The sequence below is a fragment of the Phalacrocorax aristotelis genome, chromosome 10, assembly GCF_949628215.1.
Source record: "Phalacrocorax aristotelis chromosome 10, bGulAri2.1, whole genome shotgun sequence".
In the NCBI taxonomy this organism is placed as follows: Eukaryota; Metazoa; Chordata; class Aves; order Suliformes; family Phalacrocoracidae; genus Phalacrocorax; species Phalacrocorax aristotelis.
In genome coordinates, this window is record NC_134285.1 from 20,261,909 (window position 1) to 20,285,899 (window position 23,991).

General features: G+C 40.9%; 1 protein-coding gene across 1 annotated transcript in view; it reads right to left on the bottom strand.

Moving 5' to 3' along the window:
• SPTBN5 (spectrin beta, non-erythrocytic 5) overlaps positions 1-23,991 on the bottom strand; it is a 99,086-nt gene that overhangs the window by 57,997 nt on the left and 17,098 nt on the right. The window contains exons 12-31 of the mRNA XM_075106202.1: positions 23,759-23,950; positions 22,877-23,029; positions 22,218-22,348; positions 20,735-20,986; positions 19,797-20,084; positions 18,900-19,146; positions 17,910-18,049; positions 16,801-16,900; positions 15,365-15,535; positions 15,108-15,272; positions 14,097-14,323; positions 13,336-13,522; positions 11,883-12,083; positions 10,610-10,726; positions 9,840-10,003; positions 8,075-8,207; positions 6,733-6,878; positions 5,883-5,997; positions 3,806-3,916; positions 2,445-2,624 (exon numbers count right to left, since the gene is read on the bottom strand). Of these exons, the coding sequence (XP_074962303.1) occupies positions 2,445-2,624; positions 3,806-3,916; positions 5,883-5,997; positions 6,733-6,878; positions 8,075-8,207; positions 9,840-10,003; positions 10,610-10,726; positions 11,883-12,083; positions 13,336-13,522; positions 14,097-14,323; positions 15,108-15,272; positions 15,365-15,535; positions 16,801-16,900; positions 17,910-18,049; positions 18,900-19,146; positions 19,797-20,084; positions 20,735-20,986; positions 22,218-22,348; positions 22,877-23,029; positions 23,759-23,950 (3,420 nt within the window). The remainder of the gene's footprint in view (positions 1-2,444; positions 2,625-3,805; positions 3,917-5,882; positions 5,998-6,732; positions 6,879-8,074; positions 8,208-9,839; positions 10,004-10,609; positions 10,727-11,882; positions 12,084-13,335; positions 13,523-14,096; positions 14,324-15,107; positions 15,273-15,364; positions 15,536-16,800; positions 16,901-17,909; positions 18,050-18,899; positions 19,147-19,796; positions 20,085-20,734; positions 20,987-22,217; positions 22,349-22,876; positions 23,030-23,758; positions 23,951-23,991) is intronic.

Below are 23,991 nucleotides of genomic sequence, written 5' to 3' on the forward strand. Positions count from 1 at the left end.
AGACTCCTTGTGATTTTAAGCTAAGCATTAGGAAAAAATCCCTAAATCTCAGGATATTTAATGCAATGGAACAAGTCAAGAGCCAATAAGAGGTTATTGGACTGACACTGCTAGCAACATTTAAGGACAGACTAGGCATCAGTCTGCAGTAAACTCCTAAGCAGAGCGTGACTCAGATCATGCAGATCCTAGCACAAACTTCAGAACAAGAACCTCAAACCATTCAGAAATATTTTGAGTCTATGTCTAAATTCGTCTTGCTTGACAGACTTTCTTGGAAGATTTGGAACCCTCTGCTGTTATGGTGTGTTGTTAGTTATGGCCAGCCCTGCTGTTTAATCAGACTGAAAACTGTACTTGGTGCGATGCAAGAAGATACACTAGATAATTGTGCAGAATTCTCATTTGATGGAAAAGCTGATTTGGTTTTGTTTCACTTCTTAATCTGTGTACAATTTCATAATGAAAAAGCCCCTGGACTGCATATGAAAGATACTAATGAAAAAAGTACACTGAACAGCTGTGACTAACAATTAAGTTTGTGGATCTTTTGGTATACACCTGCCTTGTCCCATCTGGGCAGAAAGATGAGCTTACCAAATCTGCAGAACCAGCTCTTCACTTCCCCAGGAATTATTGTCAGGAAAGGAGATGAAAATTGAGGGGGTCAGGAATACTTCTTGCCAACAGACTGACATCAAAGAGGCAGGGATGCCTGAGGATTAATCCCATCTAGCCGTGTCACTGGCTTTGTCATTTTGTTTTATGATATTAAGAGAGTGCAGGCCCTCTAGTAAGCACTGACAGATTTATATGTTTTTAAGGTGTTCATTGCTTGTATATTCACCAATGCAGATGAAAGGATACACTGCCAGAGTAAGAAATGGACTATAGATTTGCCATTCAGATCACTGGATGCATCACAGATTTCAGACAAAATTCAAACCAATGGTGTTTTGTACGGTTGCAGCAATAAAAAGAAAGAAGCACCCCCACCAACAGGATATTTTCTGTCTGAAGTTAACAATTAAATTTATGACCTAAGTCGTGAAACAAATCAATAACAAAGTGAACTCTGAGTGATTACATTTTAATGGATAAATCCATCAAGATCCATCTCCTGATGAAGATCCTCCCAGGCTGAACACTTCCAGAATCTAATATATGTTAGAAGAATACATACTAGAAGTAGTTTGCCTCGTTCTTACTATCTGTCAGTGGATAGAAAGACAGTGGACAAATTAATCTTTCACCTACATCAGTAAAGCCACTCTAATTATCCTTAAGTAAAATTCTAATTGATTTTATTTCCCCACCAATAGTTCTGCACAAGATAATGGATTGTTAAGAGTTAAAAAGCAAACCAGCCAAACCCTGAAGAAAACCAAGTGCCATAAACATCCTTTATCTCTAACTGTACAATGTATTTTTGGATGAAATATGATGTGTAATGCTGGTTTGAACACTATTAAGATATGTAAAGTGGATTAGCCTAATGTGCAGAAGCCTCTCATGCTAACACAAAATCATCATGTACACCCTATTGTGGTCTTGATCCCAGCTCACAACCTTAAGACGAACTTGTGGTAAGGTTTTTTCCAGGTGAGCATACCCTGGATATTCTCTGTTTCCCAGCAAACATGGAAACAGAATGTGAACTACCTGAGGTATCTTTGACACTGAAGTTACACCTGGAACAGCTTAAGAATATGAAGAATGTAAAGGTATTCTAGAAATCTATATTTGCAACTTCTTGTATGACAAAAGGGGGCACCCTTGCTGTTTTAGTACCTGCTAATGCAGTGCTTGCAACAATTATCTACTGATTTGCAGCGGTGTAGCTCAAGTACCTTCACTGAGACCAATATTTGCAAAGTATTCTGTGGAAAATCATAGCACAGGGACTCTCAGTTCTGTGGAGAGAAAACTACTGTGCATTGCAGATGATGATACTATGCTAATATATGCATGTTACTGTGTTTAAGCAACTTGAGAGGTTACTGGAAAGACCACTGAGTTGTATTCGATATACTCCATGAAGTAAATTAGCTGAAGGTTATTGCATACCCTGACAGAGAGAGAAGAAACATTTAGCCATTATAAATGGGAGTCTAACATCTATTTTTATAATTCTTACTCAGTGGGAATTGCAGAGTCTTTGGAAAGACTACTGCTAATCCTTCAAAGTGATGACTGTTTCTGACCACTATCAATTATCCCATACACAGTTGGATACAAGTGTTCCTTCCCAGAGAAGGTAAAAGACCCTTATCCCCTAACACCTTTCTAAATAGCTACAAGCACTTAAATACTTGATTAATAACACGGATTGCACCTGCAGCCTTTTACATCAACTTTTGCACCTTGGAAGTACACCTATGATTCACACACATTGAAGGCAGCTTTACCCTGTGTACCAATAGACAGAAGGCAGAAGCACTTACGTGTGCCTGAAACTGGTAAAGCTTGTATGCTTGTTCCAGAAGTTTATTGCGCAGTTCCACTTTAGACTTCAGGGCCTTCCAGTTGGTCACTATTGCCTGCTGCTTTGTTTTCAGGTCTTCCACCTGCTTCTTTGAGCAACGTGTCAGCACATGATCTGCAGAGTGGATCAGCTCCTGCAGCTATACACACAGACAAGAGAAGAAGGTAGGAGAGAGTCATAGAGATCCAGGCAATATCAGAAAAGTTATGATAAAGACTATGTTCATTGTACATGAAACTACAATTTAAGCAGCGTTTTCTGACTTAACTTTCCTCCTGCTAAACAAAAGCTTCCCTAATTTAAATTCCATGGAATAACAGTGACATCCAGTGTTTCCTAAGGCTCATCACAACGGTGTTTTTTCAAACAGGCAGGCAGATTTTTTTTTCTCCTTTTTACTATACCATTTATCAAGTTAGTAATGCAAATAATATCTAACCATACCTTGTTTTCCCCAGTGACCATATAGACTAACTGTGACTACATTCTCTTCATCCTTATCTCATACTCTTTTACCTTTAAAAGTAATAAGCAGCTGGTGGGATCAATTCTAGTGTTATGTGCCACAAGGCCAAGATATGAAGCCACTGATAAGTGATACTGGGATAAGTACTTAATTAATCTTAATATAACACATGTTTTGTTAATTATACCATTACATTTACTAAATAAAAGGATTAAGAGAAAACTCATACTAGTTTTATTGGTCTAGTTGAAGCTAAGCAAATCTCCTATATACAAGGAAGCTCTCTAAACAACCGCTGTTTTCACGAGCTGAAACTTTTCACAAGTTTGTTTGTATAATGAGCTTTATCCGTCTTTCTCACAGTCCAATTCCTACCCTTCTAAACTTGTTGAAAATTCCAGACTGTTGCCCATCCTTCCTTCTGTATTTCGCTACAGTTACTTAAATGCATTTTGTGTACAACAATTGTACAGTTTCTCTGCATATAGAACAGATTCTGGATTTTTCCTTGTAATCACCTGGAACACTTTGAAGAAGGCAGCAAACACATCATAAAGCCCAGCATAATCATACATTTTAAAGAGTAATCAAAAATATCCCTGTGAATCACTTTAGTAGTCAGTACTTATTATAATATGTCTCTTATCTGTAAGATTTTAAATTACCTACTTTATGATTGCCATTAAACCCTGAACATATTAAAAAAGCAGAAGATTAAGGAAGATCTGTAGAGATTTCCAGGCCCTCACAGAGAGAATGTAATTATTTGGTTCACAATACCAAATTATTACTATCATTATCTTGGAAACATGAATTTTGGCTACACATCAAAGACCACAAATGACGTTCATTACCTGCCGCTCATTCCCAGAGAGCTCATGCTCCAGGGCCACATGGTTCCGGAGCTGGATTTGCACACCTCTCATGTCCTTAGCAACATCATCTGGAATACTTTTGGACTTCTCCTAAAATGAAGAAATGAGAGAAAGGTTTTTTTACTTTCTACTTCCAAGCAAAAACACACTACAGGCCTACTTTAGTAATTTTGTGTAGTGCAACTCATACTGCACAGTTAAGGACATCCTGGGTTACTCAACTATGATAGATAAAAGGAAGCTGGAAAAATCTGTCCTAGTTCAGCTGTCTTAGTAATTTACTTGTAAGTATCTTAGTGATTAAGCTACCCAACTGGACTGTGAGGGATCATGGTTCAAGTCTTTCCTTGATCAGACAATACAGGAGACTGTCTTACAGGCTTTGAGTTGGGAATCAGTCTTGAATATCTACTGCAGTGACATACTGTGAATTCTTAAAGTAGCCTTTACAATCAACAGTTTCAGGCTAATCTTTGTGATACAGGTGGTCTATCTGTGAACCATCTTTAGATAAAAATTTAGTTACACATGCTCAGGAAAGTTGAGTTAAAAATGGCATTTATGCAAAGAAAGATTACTGTAAAGATGAGAGAAATGGAGAAACAATCACATAAAAAAAGACTTAAACATTTATTTAGCTCAAGAAAGGTTCTGAGGGGATTTAATTGTTACACAAACATGCACTGGGAACACAGCATGCAGAAAGAAAAGGCTTTTCAGCATTTCAACAACACTGTTGCTAGAATAAAATTATTAGAAACTGGCTCCAGGTCAATTTAGATGAACATTTCTAACCATTGGTGAAGTGCATTTCTGTAACAGATTTACAGGCTGGTTTGGGGTATCAACAACGCGTCTTGGTAAAGTGCTGTAAAAGAAGATGAATGTTGTAGTTGCCTATGATATGATGGCACTGGAATTGGTGATTTAAGCAAGATATTCCAGTACTATGCCTATGAGAAATGGCTTTCCCTAGTAGACATCTGACCAGGGAACACAGGAAGGGATGGCCAAGATGACTGAATTGCTCTCCCACTCAGCAGTGAAGCTTATTAACAAGATGCAACACAAGAAGTGTGTATTGGTTGCCTGGGCCAAAGTCAGCATGGGGATAAACCAACAGATGGTCTGTAAAGTGTTTCTGAACAATCGCTTTTCACTGCTACAGAATTAACTACTTCATTATTGAAGTTAGATATGCACCAGGTTCTGAAAACCCCAGCTGGTATACAGTGAAATATTACGTTTGATTTTCCATTCACGACAGGGGAAGAAAACAGGAATAACATAGTTTAATGGGAAAGCCTCTGAGAGCACAAGCACATAACCTAACAAAGCCCTGTTCCCTTGCAAACAGCAGAAACTCTGTTGGATTGCCGCCTCTTGCACACATCTGCATTAGGGAAACCACACCTCTCATTACAGCAAGGATGTGGTTTCTCCATTAAATTCTTCAGGATGCTCAGATGAAACAGAAGCCTAAAGATCTTCACTGGGAATTCTCGCCCCAGTTTTCACACGGGGGCTCGTTGAAATTATTGCCAGTACTGGGCACTGGAATGTGAGAAAAAGATTTTGGGCCCAGCTTTTCACATCAGGTCACATGATTGCCTGACAGCCTTCCAGGCTCATGGTCACTGTAATCCAGACAAATCCCTTTTTCACAAGACAGTTCTTTCTTCGGCACATAAATCTACAATGGCGTACAAAGAACCACCACACTAAGGCAGTAAACAGTTTCTTAGGCCTGATGACTGCAAACAACTTTACTATATGCATTGCACTGTGAGACAACTTAGTTTGAGTCCTGGTCTTATTCCACAGATCAGCGGGTCTAGCTGCACGTGGTTTCACCGATGGTTCTCATAAGGCGACCAGTCAGGCATCTAAGGATTACCCAGGAGTATTCTTTTTAACACTTTGAGTAATCGCCTATGTTTCTTACTGAGATTTCTTTTAGAAGTCAGCAGTAAGCATGCTGAGAATCATAAGAATACTCCATAAATTAGGCTGAAATGAAGTTCTTATACAATGAGACCTTCCCATGGTTTTTTACCTCAATATGGCCCAGGGCATCTGTCAGATCTTGGTAACACTTGTGAATCGCCTCAGCATCTCTCAGCCGCTCACCTCGCAATCTGGTAATTTCCAACAGCTCCTCCCAGGAGTTCCTACAAGGGAGGATGGGGAAAAGCACCATGTAAAACATTCAGACTAAGAGTAAAGGAGATTAACAGTCTAAAAAAAGTCTGAAAATAAGACATCCTCTCACTTTTTTTTCATTCCTGCCATTAAATTCTGTTGGAGTGATTCTCTGAGGGGCCTAGTGTTTATCACCCTACTCTGTCCGCGTCCTCCTGTCTGCTGCAGGCATTTGAATAGATGGTCCTAAATAAGGCTGTCCCTCTCCAATATGCTTTTCAGGTTTTATATGCAGGACTTGGTGGACCGAGTCAGACCCCACTACTCCTTCATGATTCTCTTTTGGGCCAGTTTGGACTGATGCTATACATAAGAAGCTCAGAACATATTAACATTGTTCTGCAGAGCAGTCATGGGATTCAAACTCAAAAATCATAAGCAATAAAGAAGCAACTAAACTCCTAGCCTTCCAGTTAGGCAATCCCATTTCAAAGGGCAAAGGAAGTTCACTCATCCCTTACTTGTAAAGCACCTTTGATGCAATTTACAAGAAGCCAAATCAGCAAGCAGATGATGTCTGCATTATAGTAGTCTATTTTTAAATGAGGCATGGCAGCCACTCTGTATCAGTGAGCAAACCACATATTTTGCAATTAGAGAAATGGGAGGACAGGCCTTATTCTTTCCTAATTCCTTCTCACTTCCTCCTCTTCAAGAGTGAATTGAAACTAAAAAGCATTATAGAGCTAACACGAATCTCCTACCTTAGCTCTTTCTGCTTCTGCCGAATTTCCTGGGACTTAGAATGCTCACAGTTCAACAAGTTGTATGCCAGCTGCTGGCAAGCCACCACTCTTTTTCCAGCTGCTTCCAGCTGGTGTCGGAACGTGTCATATCTGGCACAAAGTTGCTTTTGAAGGAAAAACAACAATAAGATAAAGGCATTTTGAGTGCTTTCTTTTCCCAAGCATATCTGCTGAGCTATCAGAGCACAGCCAAAAGACAGATAATAAACTGATCATATCTGGAGATGGAGAAACTGCAGAGAATTACTGGATTTTACCTCCAAAGAGGAACTACAAAATATTAGCAAAACATGAGGTTTGTGATGCAGATAGGAGGCAGAAACGTTACCCGGAATAATGAATAATGAGAAGAGGCAACTGAGGGGAGACCTCTGCAGCTTCCTCGCAAGGGGAGGAGGGGCAGGTGCCAATCTCTTCTGTCTGGTGACCAACAATAGGACCCGAGGGAATGGCAGGAAGATGTGCCAGGGGAGGGTTAGGTTGGATATTAGGAAAAGGTTCTTCCCCCAGAGGGTGGTGGAGCCCTGGAACAGGCTCCCCAGGGAGGCGGTAATGGCACCAAGCCTGATGATATTCAAGAAGCACTTGGACAATGCCCTCAGAGACATGGTGTGAATGTGGGGGTGTCCTGTGCAGGGACAGGAGCTGGAGTCAATGATCCTTGCAGGTCCATTCCAACTCAGGATATTCTATGGTTCTATGATTAGGAACAAACATTCAATGTACAATGAATTTCAATTATTAAATGATATGTTTTCACTTCATGAATGCAAATGTGTATTCAGTACTGTAACTGAATAGCATAGTCCAAGTTTAAAGATTTAGGACACAAGGCATTTTGAAATAAATTACAGAAATGAGGATTCTGAATGGCTAATGATTTCTAATGGGCTGACATTAGATTAGTTTCTCTGCCACGTGAAGAGGTATAGCTGTAGATACCTGTACATCAGCATTTGTGATGAAAAAAATCCATAATTGATACCACACTGAAATATCTCTCTATTAAAAATAGAAAGGAGTTGCTCTCTGAAGGCATAGACATTTTGTCATGCAGTTGTCTCATGCAGCTCAGACCCCATGATAACAGGATGTGTTAGGCAATGCTGTCTACCTGTCATAATGAGTCAATCCTTCCCACCCACTCTTCACCCTTTTCTTTTCCCGTCTCCCAGTTATTTATACTTATTTCTTACTCTGTCTTACAAGTTTTCAAGGACAAGCTTAGAATCTTTTTACAGTCTAACTATATAGGGGCTGCTTTTCAACAGATTTTCAATCTGTTACTCAAAAAACTCACCAAGACATGTTCATAATCATTTCCATAATCTTCAGTGCTGGCTGTTTGTTTCTGCTGACTGATCCAGTCTTGCAGATCTTCATATTCTCGTAGAAACTCATGCAAGACAAGAGTCTCATCCAGCTTCTTCCCTCTATTGGGGGAAGGAGGTAAGAAAATACAACAATATCAAGGGAATATAAAAGGAGGGCAATCAGTAACTTTCTTCCCTTTAATCCCCAAAACCTCTCACCATCAAGAGTCATTCTCTTTAATGAAAGAGCTGACTTTATTTCTCAAGATTAGAAATTATGCTTGTAGGATGACAGCTGTAAGCCAGGTCAAACTTATTGGCTGAGATTCCCAGAAAAGCACTGTGCCTAGCTGAGCTCTCTGTGTTTTTTGTTTTGTTTTGTTTTGTTTTTCCCTTCTCATGAGAATACCCTTCTTTTTTTTTTCCCCAGATCTGTCCTGCTCTGTCTTTCTAAAGATAACTGTAGTACTTATGAAAGTGGGAATGAAATCTTTCTGAGGATGGTGCATGAGGAAGGCAAGTGCTATGAAAGCCATTTTATGCAATTCTGCTCATATTACCAGTTCAGCAAAATTGCTGCAAACCTACTGCATATTTCTGATCATCTGGAGTAACTTATAATACAGCCTGACATGTTACAGGCCTTCCACAGTAAACAAAATAGCAATTTTCCATCTGCTAACACTGCCTGGCCATTATGCAAATATTCCAGGAAAGATGAATCTGGCTTCCCTGTTTGAATCCCAAATGCCAATCACAAGAGATGCAGCCTGCTGAAAGAGTCCAGCCCATCAAGGAGAATGCAGATCAGAAGTAAACCAAAGCACCAATAAGACACCATGAGACCGTGGGTAACATTAAGCATGAATGAACACAAAACATTTCTGTGTTCAAAACACACAAGTGTTTTGATATTTCTGGTTTGAGTATTCCTTTTTCTGAACTTTTCATTCACAGGATTTCCTATTGCTGCTTTTACTTTTTAAATTGTAAACAAGAATAAAAACAAAAGGTAAAACATCAGCATTTCCTCTAGGCTTAATTATTCACACTACGTTATTTGCTATTCTACCTGCAGAGCCCCATTCCTTTTCAGAGTGAAATTTTTGTGGAGGAAAAACCTAAACTGTTCAGACATTTGTTGCTTCCTGACAAGAAACCAGAAGCATTTTAAAACCCTGTATACAAGCAAACTGTCCTGTTCTAAACATCTTACTGTAACAATAACAGAAAGGAAGTGAAATGAAAAGTAAATGACTCATTCAAGAATAAAAGCCTTCCTATACTAGCACAGCCACTGGGCATAAAGATAAGTGTAGCTGTAATTGTCTCCCTTCTGCTATGTAATGAGTTAAGTAATTTTCAAGCAACATTAAGGAAACCTTTTAAAAACATTTTTTTTTTTCATTTTGATAGCAGATTCCAAATATCACAAAGGCAAATCAGAATTCAGCATCTCAAGTCATGTTACGGGAGGATGATGAAGGGTAAAGAGGAAATTTGGGGGCTTCAAATCCTTAATATGTAGCAAAACTCCCTGAATGATATGTAGACTTCTTGCTTAGCAGTAATGAAAAGTTCATAGGTGCACAGAATTCTAATATAGAAACAAGCAAATTCCTAAATACAATTGAAAAAAGAGGAGCTAATGGATAAGTTCTAAATTCCAGTGAGGTAACTGGACATATGCTTTATTGACTTCCCTGGGCTTTGAATCCAACCTAGGATCCAAGGGGCAGTTCTGGTTTATACCTTGCTGCTGCTAGTTCCTGCAGCTCCTGGAGTCTTGAATTAACGTGTTCCTTCGGTGCATCAACCTCGATATACTGGATGGAGCCCACAAGAGGAAGAGTTTGGGCACTTTCACTCAGTTCTTTCATGAAATTTTGGTAAATGGCAATGTCATGCTCCAGTGCCTGGCAGAGAAGAGAGTGAATTGAGAACCAGTTGTCCAAGATATCCACTGTCTGAACTTTTGCACCAGACTATGTTGTAGTCATTGAGGCATTAAAAGAAGAGAAAAACTTTCTGGAAGCATGTGACATTTCCAAGACTTGATCAATCTTAGATCATTTCCTGGCAACATTTTTTGGAAAAAAAGTGTACATAAATCCAAACAAATTAGGTAAATAAAGACAACTAGATATTTCTGGTGCATTATTAGGCAGAGAAAAGTATTCCTGGAATAGAACTCTAGCTGTATCTTTGATTCTAGGAAAAAAATAAGTTTTCTGCATGCATCTGTTGAGACTGAAAAGCAGATATCAGAACAGTCAGTTTTGGCCTCAGAAAAATAAGATAAGAATGTTCACCATTCTCATGTTCCCCCAAACTAAAATTTTTCCAACCATATTAGTAAGCTGCATTGATCTCTTCTGTTAGTCCATTCACACTTAGACATACATCAGTGTGAAATATCTTGTAGATAGCTGAAGGCTTAAGTACCAATGAGTTAGAAAATTTTACAACTACAGACAGACCAGAAGATCAGGCCAGCATACAGAATTTATGCAGAGAAATACCTTATTCTTCATGAGGAGTTTCAGTGTTCCATCTTCATCCTTACCATAGTCTTTGCTTGTTACCAGTGGATGTTTTTCTGCTATCCAAGCCTCCAGGTCTGAAGTGTTCATTAAAAACTATCAGTTAAAGAGAAAGCAAATCAGTTTCTGCCTCAACTTTCAAAATACTCATGCCATTTTTTGACCTAATAAATTCTAAATGGAGGGTGCACTGTAAGATTTACTGTGTTGTTTTATTAAATAACAAATAAAGAATATTTAATCCCAAGAAATACTATTCCAACTGTTGTTCTGTCAAATCATATGAAAGTGAAAGAGGCCACAGATGGAAGAATTCAGTACAGGATAAGTCAAGTCTTCTCCAGGCATCAAAGCTCTGGCAGTAAGTTTCAAGTTGTCTCACTTTTCTTTCCTCACATCACTATCCTTACTTGACTCCTCCTTTACCTTATTCACTAAGGGTAGGGGCTAACTGTATGATATCAGTGCGATGTTTCTCCTTCCCCTTCCTGAGAAGTTCAAATCACCTATAAAAATCAAGCTTCATAAAGCTGTAGTATAGACAGCTGTTTTTATAGAGGGAAGAAATAAGCCAGATCATCAGATTCCTCAGGGAACATATTTTAGGTGGGCCTGTGAACTCTGTGCAAATGCTATTTATGTCTACAAAACTGCATGTTTTATCTGAATAACTGCACTACTACGTGACCCACTGTTAGAAAATTTGGATTATCAAGATAAATATTTGCATGCAGTTTTTTTTTAGACAGGCTAAACATAAAGGTCTGGTATCCTGTTGAAAATAATAGGGCCAAAGTCCTAACTCACTCTGAGAGCGTTATCAATTTCTCAGTATCATTTTGTTGCCTGGAACAGGCAAAGATTGGATGACACAAGAGATCCCTTCTTTTCTGATTTCCTTGTCATAATTCTCCAGTATGAAGGGCCAGTTCAGGATCCATTGCATTACTTAAGTCAAAGCCTGAGGCTGTATAAAGATACTGGGAAAAGAGCTACTACTAGAAGAAATGTGTGTTCTACACACAACCATAAGGGATGAGTTCAGAGTTCAAGGCAAACCTCTAGAGCAGCAGCTCTGGACTAGGGGCTGCATTCAGCTATGCAACCCAGCCCTCCATTCCTATGAGACTGGCCTTAAGTGACTGAAGTGAACACCAGTCCCAGCAAAGCTTTTTTGTTATTCACTTTTAAACTTTGGTCCTCTTGTTTGTCTGAAGAAGCTACTGTGTAAGCACTTTGCTGTAATTTGTACCTCCTGGAAGCCAACTGAGTGCTGCAGCTGCTTCGTCCTTTCCTCACAGGCCTTCTCCAAGCCCTGCCAGGCAGTCACAAGCTCCTGGCATTTCTCACTTATTTTCTGAGCTGATGGGTGCTGGCCTACAACCATTGTCCTTCCTTTATCCAGGACCCGCTGGACTTGCTGTTTGTGGGCATTCACTTCTGCCTGCAGTTCCTGGGAATGAGACAAAAGGAAAAATAGGAATAAAGGAAGGGTATGTGAGGACAAAGAGATTCTATGTGCTCCTAGTCCTAAGCAAAACTGTCAGCTGGTGACAGTGGGTAGAGTATAGCCAGTAGACACAAGGACTGTCTGTTTCTACAACAGCTGCAGGCTTGGCCGCTGGTCCCGGCCCTGCTTGTCTAAAGCTCTGCTCTTGGTGCTGCCACTGAGGGAGGAGATAAAAGTCAGTAAGGTGGCAGTAGAAAACCCTTAACTTCGCTATACCCCCAGCATTACTCAGCAAAGTCCTCAGCCTGGTGCTCTGGCCTGGTTCTACCCCTTCTCCTTACCCTGCATCTGTCCCTTCCCCTGCCCAGCAGCCAGGGGGGTCTGGGAGATGGAGCAGGACAAGGGATGAGACACAAAGCTGGGGGATTCAGAAAAGAACGTTGAGCTGCTGATGGGAAAATAAAGTATCCCAGAAGATGAATGTCAGGAGGATGATCTGAAGAGAGATGGTGTCAACAGTACCACGAAAATCATGAGAATCCTGTGCCATAAAGCTTCCCCACTGGTCTTAAAACCTGTCTCATGGAACTTGCAATCCAGGTGCTGCAAAATCCAGTGTTGCCTGTGGTGAAGGGCAGCTCTGAGATGCTCCACTGGCTGTGAGGAACTGCTCCAAAAAATCAAACTCTTCGGAAATTAGTGTTAACTTGTCTTTATAAATATATTGACTGTGGCTTGTTCAAACCATTTTACAAGCAGTACAGAACAACAACAACAAAAAATTAAATGGCTGTTATATGCTCTCCTAGAGAATTTGGCATGCACATACTGCAAGACTGCATGTATAATGAAGCAGTAAGTATAGAACTAAAACAGAATGAGCATATAACAGGCAAAATATTCAACCTAGATCAACCCACAAAGCAAAACCCTCATTTTTTTCTATTTAGTGCGAGGTACACTAGCTTTTTATCCACTTTTAATGGGAAGAGCTACCAAATTTTGCAGTTCCCACAGGAATTTAATGTTTGTTCTGAAAATCATCACCACATTGCTGACCTGTCTCAATCCACTGGAACCCTTTTAGGTGGGCTAGTGCTGGAATCAGTGGATGTACTCATTGGAAGCGTGGCGATACATTTTGCTTGCAATGGCCTTCCTGAAGCCAAAGGAGAACTGTGGAGGTGCTGTTTTGCAGGCTAGGGTGAAATGCAATGTGGCAGCATGCCATAATACGCTTGATTAAACAGGTTACCTTGTGTTTTTGCAACAGGCTTTGAGCCACATCCAAGGACTTCCCACAGTTGGTGGAACGGGCAATAGGTGATCGTTCATTAATCCAGTTCAGTTCCATGTCATGATAATGATAGAACTCATAGAGGTCCACTGCAGCTTCCAGCAACTTACGCCTCTCATCAAGAGGTGCTTGCAAAGACTCAAACCTAGGGGTCATCCATTAAATGTATGTTAAAACAAAGCTGTATCCTGATTCTGCCAAGGGAATTAGGCTATGATACCATTGTGAAGATTAGAAAACACTGGATACTTCTTTGCAAATACATTTCAATGGTTAGTGCTGGCTGCACAAACAAGAATCACTTCTCTAGAAGGCTACTTTTGGCAAGTAGACTTATATGATAACACTAAATACAAGCAGAGGAAAAGTGATTCACACTTTTGAAGTCCTAAGCTTGTCCTGTGATGTTTTAAGAAACTAGTCACTATTGAATGCTAGATCACTGCACCTCTTAGAAAGCAATGGATGACCTATGGATAAGCAAAGGAGTAGAGGAGTGTAGCAGGCAAGGAGCAAGGTCCAGTAATAAAGGTTGAGGTGGGTCAACAGGCAGGTGTGTAGGTGCAGGGCAAAGCAGAGCTGTGGTACAACTGGGAGGAAAAATCACTCCTGAATATGGGTTAAACCTAATCAACCAAAAGACATTTTTCCAGATGGTAGAACAAAAAAAATCTATTTGTCACAAGAGGTGGAGACAAAAAAAGAGAGTGATACTTCACCTTTTCAGATATTTCTGTGTTTCATCCAGAATCCTCTGGGAGTCAAAGTGATTGGTGGCCATTTTCCTTGCATGAGATACAATAGAGTTCATTTTCTCTGCCAGCTCATGTGTCTCATTTTCCAGCTGTCTGTGCTGCTTGAGTAGATCACGGCTGGAGCGCAAATCATGGCCTGTCTCAGATTCCTGAAGAATTTTCTCAATTTTCTCTATCTTCTTTTTGGCATCCTATCAGGACAAGATTACAGCACACTTATACTGACCTTTCAACATCATTTTCTTTCACTTAGCCCCTCCTGTGACAGCTTCCTGGACACAGTTTTTAAACCCATATGTCCTTTCTTGTTAACATGATGGCCAGGTGTCTCTAAGAGGAATCTCCTGGAAATATTTTGTTTTGCACACTATTTTGGAGTACTCTTCTCTGTGAGACACTAAAGCAACATCATTAGAAAGAGACACTAAAGCAACATCATTAGAAACAGTCTCTTTGAACTATCTTTGGTGACATAATACAAAACAATCAATCTTCAAAGGCTTCAGGTTGGAACTACAACACAACAGCAGTTCCGTGACATTCTGGTATTGAAACAGCTTCATTGCACATTGTTTCTCTTTTACAATTTGCCTGGATGACAATGTACTTAATACAGTGCCATGCCTCCAACCTCCAGACTGACTCCAAGCAAGCAGTTATGTTTGCACAGCATTGACACATGCAGAGGGTTTTGATTGTTTTCCCAGTACAGGATGGCCACACAGATGCAGTGCTGAGCCTGAATTCAACAGCTTTCTGCCTGGTGCTGTGCTGGCGCTGTTGCCCTGCTCATAGCTTTGGAGTGAGCTTCGTCAGTGTTATATTGGGTTTTCTCTCCTGAGACTGTAGACAAAATGGACACCCCAAAATACACTTTTATCTTGATGGCATTCTGTTCTTTTTTGTGAAGACCACACAACAGAGGAACCAAACTCTTTGGCCATTCCTCCCCTCTGTTCCCCATCACATCCTGACCTGGAGCAGTTCCATGAGCTGTTCTTGCTGCCCAGCTTGTCTCAGCTTGTCTCCTCGCTCTATCATCTTGCCATACAATTTCTTCCACTTCTTTTGAAGCTCTGATGACTTCTCCTGGATAGAAACTGCAGCATAATGGTTGTCTTGAATCAGTTCATTTCCTTTCTGGAGAAACAGAGCACATGATTTTTTTGAGCAGATCGGCATCTATGAAGTTTGGGACAAGATGCAATCCCTAGCTCCAAATCTGCCTTCACCTTTATCAGTGTTGCAAAGTGCTCCTCATTAGCCATCATTTCCTTCTCAGCAGTCTCATGCCGCTTCAGTTTGCGTAGAATATTTGTTGGATCACGATAGGATTCATCTGATGCAATCTTGTACTTCTCTTCCATCCATATCAAAAGCTCAGCAGCATCACGATAAAACTCCTTACAGAAACAAACAGGATTAAGTTGATTTACCTTCTGATTCTGTGTGGGTTTGTTGTAAATAACTAAAGAGTTAAACTTGCAGCTTGAGCCATTATTAACCTAAACCCACATCCTGAGAAACACAAATGACTCTATGAGCCAACTTGTGAAAGGAATTCAAGGTTCATGAGCTGAGAAGCTTCAAGGATGGATAACAGAAAGAAACATTCTCCCGCAAGGAAGATAGAGGGATGCCACAACCATGAAACGATGAAACCAGTGAGAGTCGCAGTAACAGGGGGAAAAGTAATTCCAGCAGGGGGAGACTGCTATCACTGAAGGACTAAAGGACTATCCCTCCCCGTTCCTCTTGAGCATGCACAGTGAATTAAAATCACTCTGTAGCTTTGAACTTATGCAAAGAAGATACAGACCAATAGAAGAAAAGGATGCTTAGTCAGGTCAATGATTATGTATTAGATAGGCGTTGTGTATAACTTTCATGTATAAATGTCAAAAATTAATTCCAGTAGGTGTGCGTGTTAGAAGGAAACATCCCCCATGCACCTGGCACCAAATAAAGTAATGCCTGCTTTTTAACATACCCAGTGTTAAGGAGTTTTATTCCTGGTTTTTGGTGACAGGTTTTCAGTGCATCCTTGCTGTTAGGATCAAGCCCTGATTCTTTTTTATAACTGTTAGGGAATGTTATATTTTTTCATATAAAAGTTGCTCTACATGGTCAACATTCTTAACTGAAGAGGTATGATCTTGAAATATTGAGTTTTTCAGCTCTCAGACTAATCTCTTTTAGTCCCTTTTTTACCACATTTACTAATCTGTTGCCTTTAATTATCAGTGAAGGTTTTAATTTTTGACAGACTATTTTAACCATAAGTGGCCCAATCCTCCACTAGAACTTTGTATCTTGGCACTGGAAGGTAAATTTGGTGCCAAAAGTACAGTTACCCTGAGTAATTTTGCCAATTTATTAAGGCCTGGAACAATAATAAGTAATGAGCAGAATAAACTTATCCATTAGACAAAATATTCTGTTGCTATTTTTCATTCAAAATCTCCATTTTTGTTATGGTTATGGCGTTGAAAGATTTACCACCAAAGCATCACCTGCTCCCTGGAAAGTGAAATTCTCTGTCTCACAGCCAAAGAGAAGGAGAGCTGCGGTAGGAGTGCTCAGCAGTTTGAGATTTGTCCCATATTAAGACAGAGCATAAAATTACTTCACACATGCCTGACTAAATCTGCAGTATCAGTCCTTTTACCTGCAGCTGTAGGGAATCCAACAACCTCTGTTTTCTCTCGGTATTGCTTTGTATCAGCCACTCCCACCTTCGCTGGAGAGTGACTATTCTCTCTTCAATACTACCAAGAAAAACAGGAAGTCCAATGAGGTACTAGTCATACTGGTTCCCCTTGATTGTACTAGTCATGACTATGATATAAATGGAATCTAGTTCAACACCTCCGGACAGGTGGATATCCCTTTGACAGGACAAAGGGATATATGGCCCTGCCCCATGACCATGCAGGGCACATCTGGAAAGCAGCTACTGCTTACCAGCTGCTCTGGATTTTCCTTTTGTACAGCTGTGTTACACTAGTGAATTGCAGTCATATAAGTTTGACTAAAACACCCAGACCTTTCCCTTTCCGAAATATTCCACATTAACTAATAATTTTCTCTGTGATGTAAGTGCGATGAGGCTCTGTAATGGCCTTCTAATGGTAGTAGTACTGGCAAGAAATCAGATTTTAAGAGCAATTTTATAAATTTTGGGAGGGAATTTTCAAGACATTATCACCTGTGATCACAAGAACATGGTGGTTTTGACCCAAAAGGTCCATTCTGACCCTATATTTCTATTTCTTGTTTATGCAGAGTCCCCCTACTAGGTCGTAGTGGCTCTGGCACAATAAAGGAATTACAGATGACAGTCCAGCTTTGACAAAAACATGAAGGAGCTGCTCCTAGTGAGTTATTTCTTTGTGAACTCCTCTGCAACTTTTTGACAACAAACATTAATTCTAATATGTGATACTGATAAATGAAGGAAAAATTGTTTTATGTAGGCATTCAATGAATTTACATTAAAGAAGTTTTAACACTATCTGTAATTTATGATACAAGGTGAATTATTCTAGCATTCTGTCAAATGCCACTTTTAACCTAAACCATTTTGCCTATTTGCCCTGAGAGCACAGGAAGTCTGTATTTTGGGGTTTTTTAAAATCCCCTTTCCCCCCGCCCCATCCAACAGATCACAGCTTGAAGGTCAACTAAATCCTAGCTCAGAGAAATTTTTTCATGTCACCCTAATCACACTCAGTCATTTATTGAAGGTAAATAAAAAAGGAAGGAGCTTGTACTCACACACGAGATGCAAAGTGCCTGTTCTCTATGAGATTCACCCCATTTTCATTAAGTGCTTCAACTCGTCTCTTCAATGCCATCAACAGTTGTTCAAATTCCTGATGTTGCTTCAGCAGGCTTCGCACAGCATCTACATGGTCCTGCATTTAAGAAAGAAAATTTGATCAAGGTTTTTCTTGGTCATATGTTGTTTCTGTAGCAACGAAAAAAGGTTTTGGACTGTATTTCCCCCCTTCTGTCTCAGGCAGGAGGTATAGTGTACATTTTGCACATGCCTAAGGATGTTCAGGGCACAACAAAGCAGCAGGTGTTTAGGTTTGCATCATATCTGGTTCTTCTGTTTTATGCTTCCATTATGGTTCCATTTTCACCTTTTAAGAAATCTGTATTCTGAATTTATGCCAGCACTCTGGCATATCTAGGTATGTACAATACAAAAGGCTGTAACTAAATGAAACTTTATTCCACTTAGTTGGCCCCAAATTATTGAAGTTTCAGAGTTAGCTGAAAACATAAAAGATGGTGAGATACCACAACCTCCTCCTTCACTGATCTTGTGAATATTGCCTGCATTTGGTTTTCCTCTCCACTTGCTTTGATGTTCTTAAAATATTCAATGAAAATAAAAAGCTTTATTTTTTTAGTTAGGTTTTTACTTCACCAAAAAATATTACGTTCAAGCTGGAACATATTTTTAATGGTTAGACACCGAACTGGTGCATCAATTGTTTATAAACCATCTGACATGTATAAACACAACAACAAGTCACAACATTAGCTGTATTAAATTTTTTTTAGAGACAATGAGTTTCGTTTTTATTAAGCTGAGTAAGAACATAGGAATGTTAGTAAGAACCTGAAAGTCTAGTTTCCAAGTTTTAAAATGCCATGACCATAAGAATGAGGAAACTGCTGTAATTAAGAAAATTGTTGCTACTCCCTGGACGGGGAGCCAAAGAAGGAGAAAGCAAAATCAGCTGCTATACATACCCCAAGGTCATTCCCCCGGAGAAAGGCCTCATGGCCAGACAGGGCTGCATTGATACAGTCTCCCTCCCTATTGAACTTCTGCAATTCCAGGCCATCCTGCAGCTTTTTCCGTCGCTGTTCCCACATTTTCTCCAGCGCTTTGTTCTCCTCTGCAAGCCTCTCCATGGACTGGTGGACATCAACTGTGCTGCTGTTACTGGGTTGTTTGTGGATTACTTTGCGCCCTAGCTCTTCCAGCTGCACAAACCTTCAGAGTCAAAAAGAAAAGTGAGACCTCACTGTATGAGGGCATATGAATGCTCTTGCATTAGAGCTCTTTGCTCTCTTGGCAGTGCCTAAACATTAAGCTTCCCCCCTTCCCTTTCACTCTTTTCCTGCTAGCCATGGTTTTGCACTACAAAGTGAAACTGGTTGTTTGCTTAGGGGTACATGCTAGAGGCAGTAGGTGAGATTTCCCCATTTGGATTGAAAGCCCATGTAAGGAGTCTTCCTCATTAAAATGGAGAGAAGGGCCAACTCGGTATCTGGAACTTCATAACAGTGCAGAAGGAGAACTGAAGATGATGGAAACTGGAAGCGTAAGGCCTGAGAAGGGAAGGACGAGGGGGAACTGAAATAAAGTGCAGATGGCACTATCTGAGTGTCAGGAAGAGCTTGTGGAATACTACTCCAAACACAGAGCTCCTCCTTCCCCCTCCATCAGCCATCAGGATAAGCATGAAAAAGCTAACTGTATTTTGTGTTCTGCCATCTCCTTTTGACAGTAAGTGTCAAAAGATTTTTGAATGAACTCTAGGCATAACTTTCATATACAATTTATGTACATAATAGACATGTTTCATCTTCACAGTACTGTTGTCACACCCCACTTTGCCCACCCTGACAGAATCTCTCTACCTTTCTTTCTGAGACCTAATTTCTTTCAGCAGGTCCTGATGTTCCTTCAGCAATTGCTCTGCAGAAGCCACATCCACACCCATTTCTTCACTGCTCAGCTTCTCCTGAATGCCTTCTGCCCACAGCAGGAGCCTGCGGCTGTCTTGCAGGAAAGACTGTTGATTTTGGGCCCATTGCAGAATGTCCCGCTTCTTTTGGGTCTCCAGCTTGAGCTTTGCCAGAAGCCTCTCCATGTTCTCCACCTGCTCAGTGATGGCCTGGCTCTCTGCAGGGTTGGTGTCCTTAATCCTGCAAGAGGAAATAAAATGCATTCAATTGGATGAACACTTCAGGCCTTTAGAGCTTGAACCAATGCTCTTTAAAAGGAATGGATTTGGATATTTACACTTCCATTAAAAAGCAAGTCAGCTAAGGTAACAAATGTTACACACTAGCAAGAAATATTGGTGTGAATTTAGTGTATTGCACAAAGTGCACCCCTGTGCAAAACTCTGGTAACACTGTTGTGGTTCAATGATTCATTCCCATTGTGAATGTACAGAAAAAATTGAAGTAAAAAACTTCAAAATAATATTTCAAATTCAAACTCCTGTGCACAATTCTCTGCTATTTTTCTTCCTTCATCCTTGCTTCCCCTGATTACCTTCTTTAAGGACCTAAATGAAACCTAGTTCAAAATATGGAAGTAACTCCCATTAGTAGAGATAATTTGCTAGATTTGTGGTATTTATCCTCCTACAACAATGAAGTCTGGAAGCAATCACTTCACCAATCACCCAGCCATACTCAATCCAGCAGGCAAGTCAGTTCTTCAGGTTGCTGGAAAGAAAAACTTCAAGAGAAACTTCATAAGTTGCTCATTCTCTTTATAGCTATAATTCACAACATGATCTTGGAGAACTAGCAAAGAATATGGAAACAAAGTACAGGTTTCTTACGATTTTGCAGCACTCCTAAGGTATTCAATTTTCCTCTCTATCACCAGGACCTCTCTCTCAACTGTACACAGTTTGCGCTCGTCTGACTCCAGGCCTGCAGGTGAGTACCCTGGTTCCAGAACCCTGAGTTGGATCATCTTGTCTTGCAGTAGTACTCCTATGCTCTGACAGTCCTGAAGAAAGGTCCTCACATCAGCCACTCCGATCAGCTCAGAGCCCTTCTCCTCCTTCAGAGTTTCCATGAATTTCCACCTTGGAGAGAGATAACCTGATTACTTGCGTCTAGCCTCAGCCATTACCCCAAAACGTGCCTTCACCTAGAGAGCAGATTCAATTAATAGCCTTTGTTATACACGAGCTATATCCTTTTTCTATTCAGAAAAAGATTTTTCTGAACAAAGATTTCATCAGGACTTAAGTGGGCTAAGTGGGTGAACACTAGCACTCGCCCCCAGCCTCAAAGTTCACTTCAGTGCCATCTCAAGCAAGGGGACCCTGCTCAGGTGACCAGAACACACTGGACATGATGCCAATAAACAACAGTGGTCAAAATCAAGACCCAGCTGTCTCTCTCAGTTCCAGCTGGGTGGCATGGTGCCAGAAGAACGTATGCAACAGGTACTAAAGTGTTCTTCTTGGTGAAGTCAAACAGGGTTTGATGTTCCTTTCAATATTTGTGAAGGACACCCTCACCCTGATGTTAAGTAACCAAATCACCTGCTGCAGTGCAATACTGACAGAACTGCTCCAAAGCCACGGCTGTCACCTGCGGGTGGATTCACATTGTGCTTTGACACACACACATTGGTGTGGTTTAAATATCTCAGCGTCAGAGGCCTAGCAGCACGCCCCCAGTCCCGGAGGCATGACGCCAGGCTCAGGGCCAGCCTAGGGCCAGTGCAACTGAGGTCTGCCCCCTTCCCTCTGGTGATGGCAGGGACAGGCTGCCAGGCAGCAGTGAGGACTGGGACTCACTTCTGGCCCTGGCTACCATCCCAGGCCTGCCCTGCTCACCTCCCTGTAGGACTGGCCCTGCATGCTGAGGCCCCTCTGCCCATGCTGTCTCCCCATCCCAAAGGGAGCAGCCAGCCCTCGCTGCACCCTGATGGTCTGGCCTCACACCACAAATGGGCTTCCCAGCCCAAGGTGAGGTCCCCTCACCACAGACTAGTCAGGCCGTGGGGACAGTGGGCATCCTGTCCTGCTCCCTGGCTGGGGCAGTGGGACAGGCCCCGGCTGTGAGGCTCAGCCTGGGCCGCAGGAAGCAGCTCCTGCCCATTGCCCCAGTCCGTGTTTGCTCGTGACAGCTGCACCTGAACGCAGCAAACGCCAGCCACACGTGAAAACTTCCCCTCAGGCCAATTCTGGGAGTTAGAAATCTATCAGGCAGGTATTCTCTCAGTGTAGACTAGATGGGCACAGAAGGTCAACTCTCCAATTGCCCCCATGAGACAGACCTGTGTTTTATCAGTAGCACCTTTACCTGCTGTTGATCTCTTCCAGCCAAATCTGGATCTCAGAATATTTGCTGGGACTGATCTTTCCATATTTAACACCTAAGTTTTCAATATCTCCCAGCCAGCCTTTGCCTGCAGCCAGTTCCATTAAAAAGCTCTAAAATAATAAAAATACAAGAACGCAGAACTTGAGGTTTTTCCATTTCTATGGACACGATTCTTAATAATCCATCATATCCACTCATCTGCCACTTTCACAGCCGACTTCTCCATTTACCTGTCTGCTGACACCATACACACCTGCGTATGCATTCCCCTATAGCCCTCCTGACCTCCCCTGGTGTGCACATTAAGCCTGTGCATGTACTTCTCACTCCATTGGGATGCAGGATTTTTTCATCATCTGGCATTTTTCTTCAAGTGGCATAAGACAAACCACAAAAAGAGACCTTTTGTACCATGATCTTAGTACAGGATATCACATCCACAGAAGTTAAAGGCCCATAATTACATCAGCTTCAATAAACTTGGCATAGTTTATATGAAAGAAATATTTGATCTATGAATGACTCCATAAATTGAAATGAATGAAAAGGCTCTCAAAACTTCCTTTCTCAACTTCATCTATTCTCCCAAGGTCAAGCTGACTTAAAAGGTGTCATCTGTGAGCAGGGAAAAGGGGTACCTGATATTTCTGCTGCACAACCTCCACATTGTCTGCTTGAGGCTGAAGAGTCCGGAAAATATTCTCTTTATCTTTCATCCACGACTGAAATTCTTTGCAAGAGCTACAGAAGCGGTAATATCCTATCATGTCCTCCAAAGCCTTTTTTCTGTCCTATAAAAATGATAAAGACTTAACTATTGCTGTAGTAACTCCTTGCCATTTGAAGAAAAAAAAAAAAAAGATCCATGTATTTAAACTACAATACACAGATGGTAGCTTAGCAGTTTTGCCAGACAATGCTAAAAGAGAACAGGTTACCTTAAGATCACAATATTTCTTCCCAGAGCAACAGTGGTTTAAAGGCATAAGAGAAGCAGTTGGAGAGTGCTCAGCCCCTGACAGGCCGCAAGGCCACTGTGCTGCTTGTTGCTGCTGACTTAAGATTTACCTCAGAAATCTCAGAAATATGTAAAATTCCCATACAACATGTTTTTGTTGGTCTTTAGGGCAGGATTGGGACAGGTGGGGCTGAAAAGTAATGAATGAAGAATGCAGATTACAGTGGTTTGGGGTTTTTTTGTATCAGGTGAGACAGCCCAAAGATTTAGAAGTGGCAGCAAGCAAACATTAAGGGGTGGGGGGCAGAAATTTACACCAAAAAATCCACACTTCATAAAGTAAAAAGACTAGAAGGTAAATGGGAAGTTTGCCAATATAAAATGCATTTTGATGCAAAACTTCGGTGATAATCTCAAGCCTTGAAGTCCCACAGGACTTCACAGGACTGAGGCACATTAGTAAACTGAAAAGCAGAAGCCAGCGCAGCACATAACCTCAGTTCACGTTGCTTTGGACTTGACTATTTTTGTGAACTGCAAAGCGTTGGAGGGGATACTATACCTCAGCCATGTTCTGCAGATTTTCATAAAGTGTATCTATTTCATCCTGGGTCTTCCGGATATTCTCTGGAAGAAAATGAACATCTGGACTGGAGGTTCCAGGGAATGCAATTTCATATATTGCCCGGGTTCGACTGAATGGTAGCTTAGTTGTCTTTTGGTTTAAGTCATTTGGGGCTTCTGTCTTCACCATCTGTTAAGCAAAATTTAAACAGAATCAATGGGTAAATATTT